The 21,128-nt window shown below is 49.3% G+C and overlaps 1 protein-coding gene across 1 annotated transcript; it reads right to left on the bottom strand.

Moving 5' to 3' along the window:
* Positions 1–3,002: 3,002 nt before the first annotated feature.
* WNT9B (Wnt family member 9B) lies at positions 3,003–20,767 on the bottom strand. The gene is made up of 4 exons (XM_014884770.1): positions 20,688–20,767; positions 10,687–10,943; positions 4,831–5,096; positions 3,003–3,479 (listed from the first exon to the last, which is right to left on the bottom strand). Exons 1-4 carry the CDS (start codon positions 20,765–20,767, stop codon positions 3,003–3,005), a joined length of 1,080 nt encoding a protein of 359 aa, XP_014740256.1.
* Between the last annotated feature and the right edge of the window lie 361 nt (positions 20,768–21,128).

The following is a 21,128-nucleotide window of genomic DNA, read 5'->3' as shown; positions in this document are numbered from 1 at the left end:
TTGAATTAAATCACATTTCAGAATATCAACCCAACAAAGCAATCCTGGACAACTGAATGAAATAAAAACCCCAAAGCCACCACGATATCAAACATTGCCCCTTCCTTCTTCATGGCACCATCCCTAAAAAACTTGGTGCTGAAGGACATCAAAAGGATTGACATCAGTGTTGCCTCAAACTAAAACTATGCTCAAGTCTTTTCCCAATCCTCAAATCCAGCATTTGAAATAATTTCTTTCCCATAAGTGTTCGTCATTTGGTTTGCTGCCTTTGAGGCTGTGCTGCCTGGCAGGGGTTGGACAGGAAGATTTGCAGCAGTGTCAGGAGGGGCTGAAAAGGGCTCTGAGTTAACCAGAGTGAAGATGGGGGACATCAGATGTCCTTGTCCATACCTGGCTTAACAGTGAACAATCCAAATTCACTCCAGCTCAATGCCAAACCTCCACATCCCACCAAGCCCAAACCCCGGGGTACCAGAGAATGAACCATCTCTTCCTCAGGTCTTCTCCAGCAGCTCTGAGCCACACAGGACAAAGAATTTCCAAAAGTCTCCTTTGGTACATGAAGAAACTTAATTTTCCCTGAAATTTGGTTTTGTCCAGGTCTTATTCAGCAATTCCTGTGCAACTTTGATAAGAGGACAGAGTGGTGTCTCCTCTACTTGCTTCCCAAGGAATGGGATCCAGCTGTGCCCACCCCCCCCGCCCCTTCTTTCCACGGAGCCACAGACCCTGTTTAAATGGGAATGATCCATGTAGTGGCATGGGATCCCAAAGGACCCTCCCAAGATGGGGTATTCCCTTCCTCTCTGGTGCTGGACAAGGCTGGAGGTCAGTGGAGCAGAGGGTTTGGGATCAATAGTTCAGCCAGAGCGAGTTCTCTGCTCACTTCACCCATGATGCCAATTTTAGCTTATTTGGAAGCTTTTTCATTGAGTGCTCAAAATTAAGACTCGTGGGAAGATTTCAACTCCAAAAGGATTAAAAGCAATATATAAATAATGGTCTGCTCTTGGGTATTTAGGAGGTAAAAAAAAAAAAAAGACTAATTAAGCCTATTTGCAGTATTATCATAAACTCTTTAATTCAGTTCAAGTCAACTTGAGCCAGAAAAGGGATAAAAAGGAATAAGCCTTTAAAAGACATATAGCTGGTGAGAGGGAAGGTCTGAGTGGCCTCTGAACAGCCAGTTAATGGTTTGATCTGCTCTGAGTCTGCTCTGTGCCAGCCCTGGAGGGAGTAGAAGTCAAAAATAGTTGTAAAACCAAAATGGCAACAAAGTCACAGTAAAGAGAGTGTGAGCACACGCTGCTCACTGCAGATCCCACTGCAGACCCCACACCTCTGAGCAGAGCTCCATCCTCTTGGAATTCAGCCCAATTCTGCCTGTGGATGAGCCCATCCAGCAACCCAAACCAGCATCTTCGCCCCTTACACTGCCAGTGAATTTTGATTGGAGCTTAAGGATTCCCATATTGTTTGCAGCACCAGCCCATCTCCACTCTGGCTGGTGTGTACCCATTGCCAAGACTGAGTAAATGCATCAGATTTGTTACCTCAGACAATCCAGAGCTGCTGCAGGATTAACCAGGAAAAGCCTGGAGCAGGGAAACACATTGCCAGAGAGCTGAAAACCCAGAGAGGCTGTGCTACACCTAAATTTACCTGGTTTATAGGTCAAGGGGTGCCTCGCTGCCATTCCCAAAACTGCTCCCTAAATCACAGCCAGAGGAACTGAACAGTCTGTGTCTGCTGTGTTCAGCTAAAAGACAAAGGGGAAAACAAGGCTCAAAGTCAGGGGCTCATGACTCTCTAACAGCCTGTGCTCTTTTCCCTGGGTCACCTGCCCTCACACCTCTGAATATACCCAACTCCTCATGGCAGGGATTGTCACTCATGGCTTGCACATTTTCCAGATGCCCCAGTTCCTAATTCCCTTTCAGAAGCTTTACCTGTCATTGGCACGGGGCAATGCCAATGACATTGTGGCAAGTGACATTGTGGGATGTGACACACCTCGGGCACCAGGCAGAGCGTGCTTCACATAGGACAGAAAGGTGATTGATTGATGGATTGATGGATTGATGGATTGATTGATTGATTGATTGATTGACTAGGAAGGAGGAGGAAGAGAGATGCATATCTCCTGCACCCTGGATCCCCTGGATCCATCACCCTGGATCACCAACAATAAATACTCCCTGTGAGGCCACAGGCTGCACAGGGGTGACTTCACACCCTCAGCTGAGTCCCTGTGGCTCAATCTGGGATTGTCACACAGGCAATCCCAGGTGACCTGGAACAGCAAACTCTAAACATGGTTAAAATGCACCTGGAGTCCAATATCCAAACTACAGACCTGGGAGGTGATGGACGTGAGCTCCCTTTGTTTGTAAACTGATATTTCTGAGGCACAGTTCTTGTGCCAAAATGAGATTATTCAGCAGTGTGTCGGTGAGTTCAGAGCAGAAAGGCTCCAGCAGCTCCCAGGGAAGGGCACCGGCAATTCCCCCACTGCCACGGTCCTTTTGCCTTGGCAGGAGCTCCCTGCCACTCCTGGAGCCAGCCTCTGGTTGGTCCCCGAATTCTCTTCTGTGCAGGAGCCAGGCCACGAGCCCTCAGTGTCCCAATGTCACCACCCCAGTGCGTTTCCAGGAGCGCACCTGAGGGTGGAGGAGGAGGATATTCCCACAGAGGTCAGTGAGTACACGTTTGAACTTGAGCGACATTTGTGGCAGCACTGGAGTTTCTGCTGTCCCCACATCCCCCCCGCTCTCTGTCCCTCCTTCCCGACCCCAAACCCGACAAAGCTTTCTCTGGCTGTCCCCGCTCACGCCGGGGCTCTCCCCGGGCCGGAGCATCTCAACGCCGAGGTGGGAGCAGCACGGCGCGCTGGGCGCTGGCCTTTGCCGTCACCCCGCAGCGGGCAGAGCGCCGTGTCCCCGTCCCTGTCCCCTGGCCCTGCTGCCTCCCTGGACTGCCCTCGCCGCTCGGCGCCGTCCCTACTGCTTGCAGCTGTACACCACCTCCTCCTGCATGCACTGCTGGCACTCCACGTAGCAGCACCAGCGCACCTGGCAGTGGCACGAGAAGGTGACCAGGCGGCTCTGGGTGTTGTAGCCCCGGCCGCAGCACATGCTGTCGCAGTTGCCCTCTCGGGAGCAGGTCCTGCCCGCCGTGCCCAGGGAGTATTTGCTGGGCCGGCAGAAGCTGGGCGAGTCCTCCACGTACACCAGGTCGGTGGGGCGGGGCAGGGCCGGGTGTTTGGCCGAGGGGCCGTGTCTGTGCGGCCCCGACAGCTCCGAGTGCCCCACGGCGTCGTTGCTGGTGCTGAAGACTTTGACGGCGTCGTCGTAGCGCAGCTTCAGGAGCCGCCCGATCTCGTGGAAAGGCGAGAGCTGCTTCCAGCACGTCCGCACGGCGCAGGAGCCCGACACGCCGTGGCACTTGCAGGTGGTTTTGAGGCCGTTCTTCACCGCCTGGTGAGCAACGAGAGTGCTGGTTATTACCTGCCAGGACCTGGATCTGGTAGAGGCAACACCTCCGATCGCAGACAGCTGCTAGCACTTCTGTTTTATTGGCATTGTTTCTATTCCGTGGAGGAAAAAATGTTAATAATTAAAAAGAAGGGAAACACACCCCCCCCCAAAAAAAAACACAAAAAACCAACAAACAAACAAACAAAAACCAACCAAAAAAACCAACCCACACAAAAAAAAAAAAAAAAAAAAAAAAAAAAAAAAAATAACAGAACAGAGGAATGGCTACCAAGTTGACAGGTGAGCCAAACAGTGGATAGCCTGAGGACAACCAGCTGAATACCAAATAAGTTATTAAACAAGTTCAGTTTGGCACAGTAGGAGTAGTCAGTCATAAAAGTGAGTATGACCAACATGGTGGATTCCTTTTGGTATATTCAAATGAAGACAGTGCTCTAATTAAACAATCAATTCAACTCAGTAAATGGAAGACAATGATGAGTCAGTAGCCTGTAACCTACAGGTCAGTCTGACCCAATGCTGTGACAGGACTCATTCCATAGCAAGTCACCAGCAGACTCATAATTGATCTCAAGAGTTTCAATCTTTAATCTGCTTCACACATGGCAGCAGCTCTAAGCTCCAGCTGTTCTCAGAACCCCCTGTGGCCCTGGCATAACCCCTGGAGTCATTCAGCTGTGGAGTTTCTGTCACTGTGCTGTCTCCCTGGCACCCACCCTGGCACCACACAGGATGCTCCTGGCCACTCAACATGCATCTCCTCACACAAGAGCTCAGGAGATTTCCCAGGGACTGTCAGCACCACAAGGCCCAGGACACAGGGGTGAACAGGCCTGGTTTGTGAGCAGGGCAGTGAACACCCCTCCTGTGGAACACATATTGAGAAAGTAAGAAAATTACAGCCTGAAAAATATTCCAGGCTGCAGCTTCTCAGCTCTGTTCCCAGCCCATAAGCTGGTCCAGCTCAAGGCTAGGGAGAATTTCTCCCAGGGTGATAATTTGGTCAAAATAAAAAAGAATTAATAACAAAGATAGAAGACCTGTTGTGGTGTGTGCCCAGGCCCTGGCAAAGGGGTGTCTTCTCTCTGAACCAATCACCTTTTCTCTACTCTGGGAGTTGCAGTCCTGCTATAAAACCAAGTGTGTTTCTGAATAAACTTGTGTCTTTCTTTCTATCATGAAAGACGACCATGTAGCTGTGCATTTTATTTCTGCCTCACTTAAAGGGTTAAAATCCCTTTCCACGGCTACACCCTCCCTCACACGGGCTGGGCTGGAACACTTGCACTGAGCCCAAAGTCCACCCCAAGCCTGCCAGCGCAGCTCCTACCTTGATGCCCACGTTGGTGTTGTGGATGTCCACCTTGGCCCGCAGGTCTTTGCCGATCCTCTTCTGCCCCAGGAACTTTTTCAGGAACTTGGTGCTGTACTTGAGGTTGTCCCCGCAGACTCCCCACTGCCAGGCCTTGCGGTTCTCCAGCCCCGGGGAGTCGTCGCAGGTGCAGCGCTCCATGCGCCCCGCGCTGCACGCCCGCGCCAGCGAGTGCGTCAGCGCGGCCGAGGACACGGCGTACAGGAACGCTGTCTCCTTGAAACCTGCGGGGACAACGGGGTGGGGAGATGGCAGGGGAAGGCCTTGTTAAGCCTCTAAAGGAGGGAAATGATGCCTTGGGTTTTAGCTTTTGTATTTTTAGAACCTCTGCTGCTTGGGGTGTAACTCTGAAACTTCATATCGGGTGTTAGTGAGTTCTCTTCACAGGGGAGAATTCCTTTCTAGCTAGAGGATGAAGGACAGCTGGTACCCAAAAATCAGAAACAATGGCAAGGGAAAGAGGGCAAGCCAGGGGGCTGACACTTCATAACCTGAGGCTGTGGTTGGATAATTGACTCGTAAATGAACCAAAACTTATAAAGTGTAAAAACTCGTGACCAGGATCCACCTTGGATTTGATTTGGGTATAGCACTGGCAGGGCTCTTGCACTGCCCAAGGTGAATCCTTTCAATAAATACAAATTTTATTCCTTTTGCTCTGTCTAGTCTCTGTTCCAAGTCAGCCTTTCCAGGCACCTCCCTGCCTCTCCTGCCTGTCCATGGACTAAACACAAGCACAATAATTAGAAGAACCAAGAGACAAAACCCCTTGGGTGTTCCCACTCCTCCAGCAGAGGAGCACAGATTGAAGTGATTGTTGTAGTGACACCCCAGTCTCACCCATGACTGTTCAATGTGGACAAGGGAAGGGTGGCAACAAACAGTCCTGGGGAAACGCCCAACTGCAAAAAGTGACAGCCACCAAGCTCTTTGTCCCCAGCATGGAGCTGATGGGTGCAATTACAGACCGACCGTCATTGAAATCATGTTGTGCCATACAATCAGGAAATCTGTAGTAGAGACTGAGAAAGTGTCTTAAAATCCAACCTGTTATTTAAAAGTGTTTTTAATTGGGACTGCAGCAGTATTTTCTATGAAAAGACCACATGTGGTTGGAATGAGAAGGGTTCCATGTTGAAGGACATCTTGGCAAGAAGGAAAACCCTCACGTGTGTGGGTTTCCTGAACTCCCTGTGAATTGTCTGCTCCCAGTGACTGTGGGGTGTGTTCTGAAGCTGTTCTCCTCCCCACAGCAGGATTCCCAGCTTGGCTACACTCCCTGAGGTTGTGGTGTGACTATGACATTTTAACCAGGAAACAAAGTACAGAAGCTGAATGAAAATTCAATGTGGAGACGTGAGATCAGACAGGAATAAGAATATTGATACCCATGAGCTTCACAGAAGTTTCAGAAACTCTGATTGACACAAACCTGACCCAAACACCCAAATATTTTATTTATTTATTTATATTTACCTTCTCTCCTATTCAGTCCTGGGGAAAATCTTAGTATTTCCTCTAGAGTTCATTTGCAGGGAAAAAAAATATTAATGGGAAATTGCTTAACAAGTCAAAAATTTAGGAATTAGTGCAAGGAAGAGAGAGACAAGTGACTGATCAATAGCTCTGAGTGCAGGAATGGATAAGATCAGCCAAAATAGAAAAAGTTTGGTTTGTAGGAGATAGAGCACTTATACATCCCATGGGAGAAAACATAATGAAGCAACCAAATATTCCACATGGGAAAATTCCAAATTTCCTTCCACATCAGAAGGAAAATCTGTTTTCCCAGTAATGGAAGAGAGAGAGACAACCACAGAGACTTTAGATAAAGATCTACCAACAGCGTGGACATGAGAGGAGAGTCAGGGAAATATGGAGGAGATCAAGGACATCAACCAACCTTCTGCTCCCTCCCTCACCATTTTGACTGCTGTAACCACTGGGGCAGTAATTTGAAATTAATCTTTCTGGTTTATGATCCTCTACAAAATTTCTAAGGGTACTCTAAAGATAATGAAAGAATGTCACCAAATCCACCAAAAGTTTTGTAAAAGCTGGAATGGGACATGGTCAATGCAGGCTGTGGACAGCAGCATGCTGCTCACACATTTTCAAACAGTGTCTAAGGCTCTCCAAAGGAGCTAAGAGAGGGTAACTGATACCTGAGATCCGAAATCAGCAGCCAATGTCCAGATGCTTCCCAGATTCCCACCATCCCCTGTGGGACACAGGTCCCAGAAGTGAGGAGAGCATTCTGGAGCCTGCCCAGCCATGAGGAGCCAGCAGCCCCGTCGGCTCCACAGCCCCTGCTAAATCTGACTCTGTGGATCACCACACTGCTCCTGCTATTTCAGATACTTTGGTTTCCCCATGTAAGTCCTGGCCAGTTTTCAGCCCACTGGAAATCAGAGGCTGTGGCTGTGGTCAGGCCACTGCAGACAGCAGCAACTGCAGATAGCCAGCAGATTTGAAATGTCTCCTTCTCCTTCAAACAAAGCTTCAGCATCACCAGGCTGCCAAAGGCTTCTCTGAAAAGTCTAAGATGACTCCCCCCACTTTGTCATGAGGACTCAATCACCATTTAATGTTAATTCACAAAACAAATGAAAGAAGTTAAAGTTGTCCTTCAGGCCTTGTGGAAAGTGCAGCAGAGCAGCTGCTGGAGCTGGATTTTCAGGAGGACACACCACAAATGGCAGTGATCAGCTCCAAGGAGCACAGTTTGGGATGTGAACAGAGACTACTCCATGTGTGCTGCTCTCTCTCCTCACACAGTGACAACAGAGCCCCTGTCACCACAGGCAGTGGGGCCTGGGCTGGGGATGGGTCACTCCCCTGACCCCACTGAGGGGCTTGTCAGGGACAAAATGGGATCTGAAACTCGGTGCAGGGGGAACATCTGGGCGCAGATGTGCAGATGTCTGTGCTGGGCAGTTTGGCTGCAAACACCCAGCACAGAGATGAATGTCAGGAGGCTGCAGCAGAGCAGCTCCCTCTGACAGGACCTTCCATGTGTCCAAGCCTTGCCCTGAGCTCTCCAGAAGGATTTCTTAGCCTGGCAGCCTCTAAATACAGAAGGACTTTCCTGCAGTGGCACCACTGTTGTGTGCTGTGGTGTGCTCAGACCACAGGGAAAATTGTAACAGGAGGAGTTTAGCTCTGGGGTGACTCTGCCAAGGAAAGATGCTCAGGGTCAGAGGCTTTTCAGTGCTGTAGTGAAGGAGTGTGAGCATGTCAGAGCAGGTGGAGGAGGCATCTCTCTGAAAACAACAGCAAAATCAACCAAGAAAAGCTATAGAGGTATAGAAAGATTTAGGATTGAAGGATTCCTGAGGTCTTTAGAACAGCCTCCTGCTCAAAGCAGGGCTGGCTCCAATGCCAGCTGCTCAGGGCTTTGTCCAGCTGACTTCTCCAAATCTCCCATCATGGAAATTCTGTGTCTGTGAGTCACCACTCCTCTGCTGTACCATTCCTGGATTCCTCATGACAACAGTGAAACCACTGCTGGAAGGTCAGAGTCCAGCCAGCAGGAGGCAAAGGAATGGATTAAGGGATGGAAGGGTTGCAGAGCACTCATTTCTCAAGAAGGATTTTGTGAGTGGCTGGTTCTGACCTCTTTGCTAAAGGTATTTATTTCCCCAGATCACTGAGTTGTTTGAGATTAAATCCTGCTTTTCCTGACTTCCAGCAGCCCTTAATGGCACACCCAGGACACCATAAGGTCATCTCTGCTTCCCGTGTTTTATAAAGATACCAACTGTCCCTGTGTAACAAGGTGCCTTGAAATCATTTAAACTCTAACTCTTTCCATCTTTAATCTTTAAAGAACTGGAGAAGGAATGCAGGAGGATTTTGCATGGATCACTGAGGAGCAGTAAGTCACTGCCATAAGTGACAGTGGCCACAGAAAGGTTACAGGTTATGCAAAAGGAGTTTCCCAGTTGTACCCAGAGAACGATCAAGAGCAACAAATAGTGCAGACTGGTAAAATAATCTGGCATTTCAAGGAGCAGAAAACCCTTGGCTTGTTTTTAGTTTGTTTTTTTGGCATCTCTAGAAGCAGAAAAAGCTCTGATGATCCAGTCACAGCAGTTTGTCAGTTGTGATTGCAAATTGAGTGTGGCTTTTCAAATGTTACAAAAATGCCCCATCTCACTGAGAAGGACCTTTTTCACTCTCCTGCAATCTTAAGACCATTTAGGACTGCTGAAAATATGTATTTTTATTCATGGTTTCTCTAGGACCACGGAGACATCAAATTATTTCAGCATTTCTAAAATGCCTCGTCACTGCCTGGGTGACAGGAGAGTTGCATGACCAACAATTTCCAACAAAGTTCCAATAAATAAACACAAACAGATCAAAAGTGGCAGCTGAAAGCATTCATGTTCTTTATGAAAGAAACAAACCCCTTTGCAAGCTAAAGGAAAATGAGAATAATAATTGCTCCCAGCCAAGTGTCCTGTCACACAGGGGGTGCACACAGCATACTTGGCTGTATTAAATCATCATTTGATCCTTAAGATTGTGTAATAAAACTTTTCAAACACTTATCCCCATCTGCCAAAACAGGTTTGAAATTACAGGTGATATTTTATTTTGTCAGTCAGGAGCCCATGGAAATGTTAAGGCATGCCACTGCCAGATAATTAAATGTTTTCCAGCTATTTGAAGATGAGGATTATTCAATTGTCATTTTCAAGTTCTTTGAGGCTGATGAAGGTGCAGATGTGAGAAAGACTCAAAATGATCACGAACAGCTCCTTCCACCTCCTGCTAAAAAATTCACAGTAGAGCCTTGCAATGAAGAAAATCTGATCTTGCATGTGGTGACTTAATAAAATATTGATATTTAATGTGATAAAAATTGATAATTTTAAAAGGAAACATTAAAAAGTTTTTTATCTCAATGTTAATTAAAAGTAGCATCGATTTTCTTCAAAATTAATATTGGCTTCTTCAGGTCCTTTTTTAAAAAACATTAAGTTTCTAAACATTATCAAAGGACTGAAAGTCAATGAATCTGAAGACTGCAGCTTAGTAAATGCTAATAGAAGTTATTGAAGGGCTGAAACTCTGTAACAGTCAGGCTTTGGTTGGATCAGGACAGGTCTGGCAATTTCTATATGCATTCCCTGGGAATCTTTATTAAGAATTAATCTCAGGGTCCATCTTCATTGTATTTTTCTCAAGCATTGGAAGGATTTATTATATTCCCTTCTACCTGAAATCCAGACCTTACAGGACAATTTCTTCATCTAAAGCATTTTGGGAAACAAAAAGCCAGTGGGTCTTCTGTCCACTGTGCCCAAATTTCTCCAAATTTATGTAAAAGAGAAAAAAAAAATCTCTCTTAGGAGAGATTTGCCAACATGCACTGAGATGTCTGCCTGCAGATAAATAGGTTTTTCAAACAATAAACAGGTTTAAATTTAAAATTGTTTAAATTCTCAAATCTCTTGCATTTGAGAATACCAGAGGCTTACATACACGAATATCCAAGGCACTGAAAGGATTTTTTTCTTTAACTGTGCCCTGCCCTGGAGCACTGCCAGCATCACCCAGCTGAGGAGGGAGCTCAGTGTCAGGAGCTCTGCTCCAGCCAAGGATGTGAAACCTCCTCCCACTGGCCAGTCCCTGACAAACCGTGCTGGAAGATGAGGACAAAATTTATTTTGTGCCAAAGGAGCCCGAACTGCGCCGCTGCCACGGCACTGCCCGTCCGCTCCTGCCTGTGCTGGGTGTCAGATGGAATTTGGGACATCCCGGGGGCTGCACCCCGACTTTCCCCGCACCCCAACTACCTTGTACCTCTCTTGAGCAGGCTGGGCCGGCCCTCCAGGCTGCAGTTCCAGCGCTCGCTGCGGAATTGGAACTGGCACTCGAGGATGCCCAGGCGGATCGCGTCCCGCAGCGTCTCCGCCAGCCCCGGCTCCCTCCGGCACAGCCGCTTCTGCTTGCGGGACAGCTGCAGCAGCTCGCACTGCTTCTGGTGCCCCTTGGCCGGGCCCGAGCCCCCCGGGGCCCCCAGCGATGGGAAATGGCTCAGAGCTTCCTTCCCGGTCAGGCTGCAAGGAGAGAAGCGGGAGAAGCGGCGAGTTAGGGAGGAAATCCCGGGATCGCGCAGGGTCAGGCTGGGCAGGAGCTCTGAGCCACCCTGAGCCACCCTGCCCATGGCACTGGAAAGCTCCATTCCAGCCCACACCAGCTCGGGATTCTGTGATGATTCTGAGATCACCATCATGGGAAAGGTGGAGAACGGGAGGATATTCACAAAGCTGCAGGTCGGGCATTTGTTATTTGTTATTTGAGGTTATTTGAGAGCTTATTTGTTATCACCCAGTGCTGGTGAAGGTGCTGAAGCCACATCAAGCTCAGAGATTAATCAATACAGATTGATTAATTGATACAGATCTGGTATCCCATTCCCACCACACACCAGGACAAATTCCCAGACTGATGCCGTGGGGAGGAGGAGAAACCCATGTGTGCTGTCAGCAGCAGCCCAATGGAGAGAAGGTGACAGCAGCCATTGAAGGGTCACAGCACAGCCCTGGCTGCTGCTCGCTGTCACAGCTCTGTGTGACTCCTAAAGGCAGGAGCCAGCTCCTTCCCAGGGTGTGTGTGCACTGCTACCACACCCCACAGCTTGGAAAGGCCATTACCAGTGACCACCTCCCTCCACAAGCATGAGCTTTGCTGGAAAACATATCCTTGCTGAAAAAAAAATACAGGAAAGGTCAAATAAAAATGTCCTGCCAAATGCAATGGCAATGCATTTATGTGTTAATGCAATTCAGCTGAAAAATGTCACAAATATTGGAGATAAATGGTTTTGCTTTCCATGGCAAGACAATTTTTCTCTTGCAAAACTCAGCTGATATCTTCAGGATGCTTGCAATCACAGAGAAATTATTTTACTGTGATGCAGGATTTAGGGGCTGCAAGCTGGGAGCAGTTGTTGTGCAGTAGCACAGCACTGACCAGGAGTGTGTCACCTGCTTCCCAAACCCAGCCTCACAGAGAGCCTCAACCCCCGCCCCAAAAAATTCCCAAACCAGACAGATCAAAGGAAATATTGTGGAACCTTTATTTTTGGACACTTCTCCTTCATGATGGAGGATGCAAGTCAAGCAGTGCAGCTGTGATTTGTGTGATTTGAATCCCCCCTGTAGTTTGTAGATACACAATGTGTGCTCCTGAGCTGTTTCTGAGATATTTTCTAGATTTCCCTGTAGTCAGCCCAGCCTATCCAGGCACAGGAGTTGGAGCACAGCTCTGCTGACCTGATCCCACAGCACCCTGTACCCATTCTCAGGAGAATACAACGCCCAGATGTGCTCACACAGCTGTAATTAAGAACAAAGGCAATTAACTAACACACCTCTGGACTCACCCAGAGACCTGCAAACTACCCAAGGACCTTGGAACCCTTCTGGATCAAACCAGGGCTGAACCTTAGAAACCAAGTGGGTGAGAAGAATCTCTCCCTGCCGTTGTCACTGCTGGGCTGGGGGCAGAAACAGTGAGCCAGGGAATAAAGAGGCAATGCTGGAAACAGAGACAGAGCATTGGGGCCAGGCTGTGCTGAGGAAACTCCAATTAACACGGCTTGATGAGCTTCAGAGAGCAGCTCAGACTGAGGGGTCAGAGCCTTGCCTGGCCCCAAGCCCTGCCCAGAGGCTGCTCCAGGCAGAGCTGAGCTGGAGGAGGTGCCCTGAGGGACATGAGATTGACCCAAGGCACTGAGACCAAGCCGTGATGAACCAGCTTGGGCTTTGCCTGGCTCACCCTGGTGCTTGAAACCCAACACACTTTGGTGAACCAACCTTTCACAGGAGTGGGATGTCCCTGGGAACACAAGCACACGCTGGGCACAAGCTCTGAAACTCAAGATTAGGATGTGCTAACATTTGCATGGGCAGGGACAGGCTCAGAGGTCAGCAAAAGTCTGATTTAGGGGTGTTCAGACAGCACCCAGCTCAGTGGGACAATGCTGGGCTCAGCAGAGGTGCTGCTGTTATGTCAGAATAAAACCCTGTCCCCGAGCCTGGACTTTGCCTGGCAGTGGGATTCCAGCACTGACATCCCAGAAAAGTGCACGTTTCAACAGGTGGAGTGGGAATGTGGCTCCTCTCCCTTTGCCATGCAGTGTCTGTGCTCCCAGGTACCAAAGATTCCCGAGCTCATATCACTGGGAGAGGAAATAAGGAAGTGGGAGATGCCACTGAAGAGTTTAAGAGCCTGAAATAACAGCACAAATCACTGCTGAAAGCACGGCTGCAACATTCCCAAACTCCATTCCCAAACTACTGACTGCCCACGTGCCAACAGAGCTGCCACCCCTGCCAGGCATCCTCCCTCCCCAAAATCCCCTCCAGGACAAAAACATCTCCCCTCTTGCCAGTCTCCATCCTGAGTTTAGTGCCCTGAATTCCAGCTAAAACATCTTTCATCCCTTGCCAGGTACTTCAGTCAGCAGTTCACTGACTATTCAGACCAACCAGCCCTTCCTAGGAAAGGTGTGAGCAGCCCTGAGCCTTTCCCTTTCCAGGGAAGAGCAGGAGCTCAGGGCAGACACTCGATGGCTCCGACTCCAGAGGAGTCCCAGGGTGTGACCTCAGCTGGGAAAAAACTCGAGAACTGCAAGAGAGCTGCTCACTGATGGTTCTTGCCATTGCACATGCTCATCCCAAGAGCCCAGGATATTGGCCAAAAATCCATGGATCCCTTCTCCTGGGGGACAGGGAGAGCAGGCAGTGCAAAGCAAGAGCCATCAGGTGAATGTGAAGTCAGAAATTCAGCCCTTGAGCAGACACAGTTTCACTAAAGGTTCCCCCAGGTTTGTTGGGGAGTTGATGAATTTCGAGTGGCAGCTCTAAAGCCGAGACTGTGAAGTTTTCTGTAGCCCAGGGGTGTCTGATTCACATCCAGGTGCTGACTCAGGAAGAAAAAAAGGTGCAGAGGTATTGCTGGAACCTGTGTGAAACTGAGCAAAGGTGGCAAAGGGATCTTCAAGACTTACAAGAGATCTGATGAATGACACAAACCAGGGAGGAGCTGTCCTGGACAAGCTCAGAGAAACTCTAAAACCAGAGTAGAATTGGTGGGCAAAGGTTAAATACAGAATAGTGGAGAGGAGTCACCACAAGTTCTGTGGAAGGTGGTCACTGCACACACAGACCGAGGACAAGGCAGATGTTAGTGTCTGCTTGGACATGTACAGGTGACAGATTTCCAAAATAGCTCATGTAAGATAGGCTGGATACCTTCCACAATTCCCACCAGGAGAAGAAGGGACAGCAGGAGAACACAGGGCTGTGGAAGCAGGACTGGCCTCCAAGGGAGTAAAAATTATTCTGATCTCTAAAATAGAGTAATCAGGGGGAATGGTGATAATTTATTAAATTTTAGATGTAAAATAAATGAGGCTGTAGCTAAACTTGCAGCCCTTCTCAATGCAGGGCACAAGGAATGCTGAATTATCCATGTATTCATACAAACCATAAAATAAAGGGGCCGTTAAACACAAAGATACTTTGACACAGGAAATTTTGGATGTGCAAACTGCCAGAAGCTGGGAAAGATTCTGAGGGAGCATCTCAGTCTGCCACCCTACTTCTGTTCATGCTTTTGGCTTCACATCTGTTATTACCCAGTGCTGAGAAGCCACATCAACCTTTGTCCTGAGTTTTACAGTCCTGGACAGGGATTATCTCAAAGATGTCCTTTGGCCATGACACCCACTGGGATTTGGGAGAAGGTGGCATTGCCATTCTCCAGGTTCTGAAGGATGTTGGGTGCTAATATTTGTACAAGAAAGGCACCATAAAAATATTTGAACAATTAAATTTCATTTCCAGAGCAATCTCAATAGTGCACAGCAAATACAGCCTAGGACCACACACAGATACTGAGCCTAATTCATCATTTTCATCATTCAGAGCAAAAGATTCATGGGAAAAATACTTCCTAAAGCTGGACCCAGCAACACTTTAAATTCTGAAAGAGGTAATGCACCATCCTACACAGATAGTTTGCACAGGCAAATCTACGTAATATTTATTATTATTTTTATTATTGTTGTTGTTGAATTTCTGAAGTTGCAACAAATGGAGTAACTTGGTTTTCCTCTAAAACAGGAGGTCAGAAATAACCAGGTGGATAGAACACAGTTAATGAAATAAGCAGTAAATTGGTTAATCCTGTTCTAAACCAAAGCTAGAACACACTTTCCTGTGACAGTGTCCCTCACACTTGTCACCTCAAGCAGGGCAATGTCAGCAGGAAATAATTATATAAATTATATATATTATAATTATATAAATTATATGAGTAATTCCACCACTTTGAAGCTGCCAGGATCAGGAGTCTCAGAGCCCAGGCACAGCTCCCAAAACTCATCTGTCACACAACTTTCAATTCAGACAAGCAGCAGAGGAATCCAGGGAGGTGCCCAAGGCCAGGCAGGTGCCAGTGGCACAGCTGGGAGCAGAAGCCACTCTGAGAGCCAGGACAGGCACCGAGATTGCCCTGTGTGAGTGGAGGCTCTGCAGGCTCCCACCACAACTGTATTTTATCAGGGCAGAGCCAACACAGGATCTGATCAAGATCAGAGTATGCAAACATTTGTACAAGACTGTATATAAAATATGCAGATATTTGCAGTCAGGCAAACTGCATCGTTTTAGATGATTTAGAGTTTATTATCTACAGATCATACAGCAAAGAAAGTGAACTCTTTGAATTAATGCACACCTGCTCACAATCTGAAAGAACAATAAGGATCTCCAACTTTATTTCTCTCTCCTTTTCTGTCTAAGCACTTTGCTAAATTCATCTATTTCCTTTAATCTCCTTCCAGCCACATTCCAGCTGCTTAAGAGACTTTTAATGAGAGCCTGTTCCTGTGCAATGCCCAATGTCCTCTGGATCTGAAAGGTCTTAAAAACCAGTAAAAATATGCCTTTCCTACCTCTCCCAAGTAAGGGGAAAATCAAAGCAGCCCACAACAGGACTCCATATCTGATTTCAGGGGCCTTTCATGTTCCACAGGAATATCTACACCCCACAGAGAGCTGCAAGGAGCCTTCAGGAAAGGCTGAATGTGGGGCATGGTGGATTGAACCAAGGCCCGTGCAGTGCACAGAGGTCCCCAGCTCTGTCAAACACAGTTTTCATCCTTTCAGAAACAGCACAATTTAATCCTCCCCATTTGTCCCTGGAGAAAGGATGGCCTGTGAGTGTTGCACTGTTGTGACTGATCAGGATTGTTCCTCTGCTTTGTACCCCACTGCCTGCAAAGGAGGTGGCAGAAATCCCCAGAGCATCTAAACTATAAATCTCAATAATCAGTATTGAGATTTAACAGTTGATATCAAAGCTTTTTACTTTCCTCCATCAGAGTTGTCATTTCAGCCCCTCGGGCAGCTGTCTCTGTACCTGTTATCCTCCAGGTTTTCTATCAAGTTTCTGCTCCTGACAACGAGAAAAAGCTTGACTTAAAACCTCAGATGAGTTCACATGACATTGTGAATCAGAATCCTTTGAGATGGATTGTTTGCTGTTTGCTGCAAGCCCTGTCTGGGAGCAGTAACAGATGATGTGTCCATGTCCAGACTCATTTTTTAGAAAGAATTCTCCTGAAGTTCCACAGAGATCAGGATATAAAACTCCTGCATCAGAAGAGCTGCCAGTTTGGGAGGAGAGGAAATATCCAGCTCAGGCTCCTGCACAGGGCTCTCCATCCTCACCTGCTCTGGGCTCCCACAGTCTGGACATCCTTGGTTTGGCTCCTTCCACCTCCCAGCTCAGCCACAGGAAATATCTCCATGTGGATCCCAATTCCAGGGCACCACTGGGCAGTCATTACAGGGGAGAGCAGATTTTCAGTCTAACTCTGGACTGGCCACATTCCCCAGAGCATTCCTGGCAGGAAACACTCAGCACCCAGTGGGATGGGTTTTTAGAGCCTGTGCTACACTGAGATAGTGACTAGAGAGAGTCTGGGAGCTGAGAGAATCAAAAAGCATCCATGAAATTCTTTCCCTCTGCAATGCATCTGCAGCCCCACAGCCCCTCTGCTCAGACTCCATCCTCAGTCTACCAAATTCAGCTGAAAATTTCCTTCCCTCTCTGTTTCTGCTCTTTCTCTCTCTTTTTTAATACCCCAGTATTCTGTGTGACTGACAGTGACAACACTGATGTTGTAACAAACCTTCCTGAAAGAGGATTTGTCCTTTGAGGAACAATGCTGCAGCCTGTAAATAATATCAGCATTTAATTATCAGCTCAATAGGAAGAGAAATATCCTCAGAAACCTTTCCAAGAGCACTCAGAACTGGACACCAGAGTCACTGTTTGAGCTTATTTGGCCCATTAGATTGATCAGGGAAATGCTGCAATAAGACATTTACCAAATAAAACAATGGAATGTGGGTAACTGGGCTAATGGGATGGAAACCAAGGCTTGCTGGACATCTCTAGAAGGGCACAGGAGATGTGAGGACAGCTTTTTTAGGGATGATCATATTTACTTTAAGGTATCATTTGACATATGATGCTGTTTCCAAAACTATGCAAGGCCCAGATTAAATACCCTGTGAGTCACGTGCTGCTTTTACCCTCTAACAGCCCCCAAAATTCCTTCCATCAGGAAATGAGCAAAAATTGTGCCACTGGCTTTGTTGGAGCAGAACCAGCAGTAAATCCAGAGGGCATGGGTAGGCAAAAGGAGCTGTGAGCTCAGCCAGAGCATCCTGAGAGATCCCAGGCACCCCTGCAGCCCCCACAGGAATTTCAGGCTGAGTTATAAAGAAATCTGCCCATGGAGCAGGGGCCAGCCTGGCCCATGGGTGAGACACGTCCCAGCCTGTTCCCAGCTTTGATCAGGTTTGGTTCTTCCACCTTCCCACCAACCTCCTACCTGGGGTGGGTCTGCTCTGGATTCTGCCCTGGGAGAAGCTCTTTGCCCTCCAGCACATCCTAAATGCCTTTTCACCTTCTGAAACATGAACAAGGAGACAACAGGAGGCTTCGAGCTTTTAATGAGGTCTGGAGACATTCCCACCACCTGAGGAGCTGAACATCCTGAGAGGAAAAGCAGGAAAAGGAGGGAATGCCTCACAGGAGGCTGCAGAGAGGGGGAGGATTGAAGCCAAGGTGGGAGCAGAAGCAGCACAAAGGGAGTCAGGGGGTGAGGACACTGCTGGATTCCTGCCTCCAGAGAGCCAGGCAAGCCCAACACTGCCCCAGCAACAGCCAGGCCACCTTTCACACAGGGCTTCCCTTCTCTCCCTCTCCTGAAAGCAGGTTTTAGTTTATCCCTGGGGACCCAGCACCAGCTCAGGATCTGCTCAAGCACAGCCAGTGCACAGACCCCAGTGAGCTCCAGGTACTGGGAATGGGGTCAGAGCTCTGCCCACAGCTGCTGCCATTTCAAAGACATTCCCCTTTGTCCTAAAACTATAATAAAAAATTGCTTTCCACTGCCAGAGGGCAGGGTTAGATGGAATATTTGGAAGGAATTGTTCTCTGTGAGGGTGGGATCCCTGGGAGTGTCCAAGGCCATTTTAAAGGTCCCTTCTAACCCAACCCATTCTGGATTTCTGTGAATTTACCCATTATAATGCTGTGTTCACCCTGGCAAAACTTTATTTTCTGTATTTAAAGGTGAGCTGCATCTTTTCCAGGCCCTTGGACCATTTTTGCTGGACTATCCCATACACTTCATGCTTTACCTTTGCCATGATGGAATCAAACTCAGCATTTCCTTCACCCTTTGGAGCAGCAATTCTTCACCTTTGCCACCTCCACAGCAGAAAGGGTTCAGGTCCTGTCTGTGCACGTTGCCATCCAAAAGCCTCCTTCACTTGTCCCTACATCCTTGCAGGTTTTCTCCATTAAGTGTTTGGAAAGCCAATATTTGGCTCACGTGCCCAGGTCTCTCTTGCTTGGCTAAACTTAGAAGCTGAGCACTGACCCAGGGTCCCCAGTCCCCTCCCAGCACTAATTTAGGTGGGAGATTGGTTTTCTCCCAAACCAAGCCACATCAAACATTCACTTCTAAAATATTCAAGGTCCTCTCAAGTCTATCAACTCAATTTTGTATCTGAAAGCACCCATGGATCACACTGCTCATCACCACCAAACTCACTGAGATCTTAGAATTAGGTTTCCTCTTTTGATTTTCAGATGAAGAGGTGAGGATATGCAGGACACTCCTGTGTCAGACCCCTCAAGGGGAAAAACCCACATTGAAAATTGAACCTGCACCCTCAGATCCTGAGCTGTGCATGGTCGAGAGGCAGCACACACAGATTCCATGCGCCCAGAAAGCTGCTTGTACCAAATAAATCATTGACACAGAGCAAAGGATCACTCGGGTTGCTTTAACAGAGTCCAGCTTGAGCAGTGGTCAGTGACAGCTCTGTGTTATCTGAAAGGGCAGCACAAATTCATTCATTCCCCGGGCACAGCCACGTGCAGATCCCTGTGGCTGGGAAGCCAAATTCTCCCTGCAGAGAGTGAGTGCTGACACAGGCTCTGAGTGACTGAGAAAGGGGAGCCCCCCAGGCAGGGGCTTAGCTGTGAATTAGACTGAATGATACAATTAATAAATTGAAAATCCAGATGATTTAAGGAAGCTTTGCAGCAGAATGAAATACCAGTCGTGTCCTAGGTGAGAAGTGCCAAGGCAGCAGACACTTCCCAGCAAACAAAAAAGAAAGAAGTGTCAGGTACATGGAGGGAGGATCAGTGGAGAGGGAGCAGGACCCTCCAGGTGTTCCACGCAGCACAGACCAGTCCCGAGTGCTACAATCACTGAATTACAAACGCTCCTGTCTGCTCTGCCCTCACTGCACCAACAGCTCTGCGTACCGTGAGTCTGGAAATTCTGCCCGAGGAGCAGCTCACACACAAAACAAGACAAAAACCCCCAGAACACTCTGCATGGGAAATCCTGCCTGGTACAAACCCATCTTTGCCTTTATCCCGAGCAAATTAAACGTGGGGGGAAGACACAAACCCAGCAGCATCTGTGCCCAAGTGATTCTGATCCTGCGGTGTCTCGGGCTGGAGCAGCAGCTCTGCCCCATCCCTGGGCTGGCTTTGAGCCGTGGAGCCCCGCAGCACCTTCCTGTCCCCATCCCTCCTGTGCCAGCCCCATCCTCCACCTTGTCCCCCAGGGGAGCAGCCTGCAGGGAGGGGATAACTCACACCCCGGGCAGACCCGGAGCACATTTCAGCCGTAAAATCCAGTTTTCCTCTCAGCCAACAGAATTTCCCACTCGTTTCCACATCCCTCTCTTGAGCGGTAAATCCTCCCCTGCTCCGCTCACTCCGGGCTCGCCGGGGGCTCGGGGAGGCTCCTGCGACCCCCGGACCCCGCGTCCCCTGCCCCGATCGCCCCTCCGGCCGGTGCCGGGGATGCCCCGGGGGCTGCAGGTGCCGGCTCGGCCGGGACCCCCTGGCAGCGACCGGGACGTGCCCGGGGACCGCGACAGCCCCGCGGAGCCCCCGCAGAGCATCGGAGGGGAACTGCGCTCCACAGCCCCGAGCTGCCCCAAACAACGCTCCGAGCTGTCCCAAAGGATACCCAGAGCTGTCCCACGGACACTCCGAGCTGTCCCCAAAGGACGATCCGAGCTATCCCACGGACACCCCGAGTTGTCCCATGGTCACCCCGAGCTGTCCCCACGGTCACTCCGTCCCCCCATCCCGTGTCCCGGTGCCTCCCCACGGACCCCGCGCTCCCCCCGGGTCCCCGGCTCGAAGGCGGTGCCGGGGCCGGTCCCGCGGGCGGTGCTGACCCGAAGTAGGCGGCGGCGGGCGGTGGCGGCAGGAGGAGGAGGAGGAGGAGGATGCGGCTGAGTTTGGCGGCGGAGCGCATGGTGCGGGCGGTGCCGGTCCCAGCTCGCTGCGGGCCGCCCGGCGCCGCGGCTCTTTAAGCGGGAGGCGGGGCGGCCCCGTCCCGTCCCGTCCCGTCCCGTCCCGTCCCGTCCCGTCCCACCGCCGCCGGGAACCCCCGGGGCTCCCTGGGGACCCGCCGCCCCCCAGCCCTCGGGGACGCCGCGCCGGGTCCCTCCATCCCCACGGGATCCCTCCATCCCCACGGGATCCCTCCATTCCCACGGGATCCCTCCATCCACACGGGATCCCTCCATTCCCACGGGATCCCTCCATCCACACGGGATCCCTCCATCCCCACGGGATCTCTCCATCCCCACGGGATCCCTCCATCCCAGCTGGAT

The sequence above is a fragment of the Sturnus vulgaris genome, chromosome 27 (genome assembly GCF_052056855.1).
Source record: "Sturnus vulgaris isolate bStuVul1 chromosome 27, bStuVul1.hap1, whole genome shotgun sequence".
Lineage (NCBI taxonomy): Eukaryota > Metazoa > Chordata > Aves > Passeriformes > Sturnidae > Sturnus > Sturnus vulgaris.
This window is presented reverse-complemented; position numbering and strand designations above follow the sequence as displayed.

What these genes read in the sequence shown, in the direction of transcription:
- WNT9B (XM_014884770.1), bottom strand. Translation starts at nt 20,767, where the DNA reads ATGCGCTCCGCCGCCAAACTCAGCCGCATCCTCCTCCTCCTCCTCCTC. An exon ending in CCCGCCGCCGCCTACTTCGG is followed by an intron (nt 10,944 to 20,687) that starts GTCAGCACCGCC and finishes CTCTCCTTGCAG; the next exon opens with CCTGACCGGGAAGGAAGCTC. An exon ending in GCCCAGCCTGCTCAAGAGAG is followed by an intron (nt 5,097 to 10,686) that starts GTACAAGGTAGT and finishes TTGTCCCCGCAG; the next exon opens with GTTTCAAGGAGACAGCGTTC.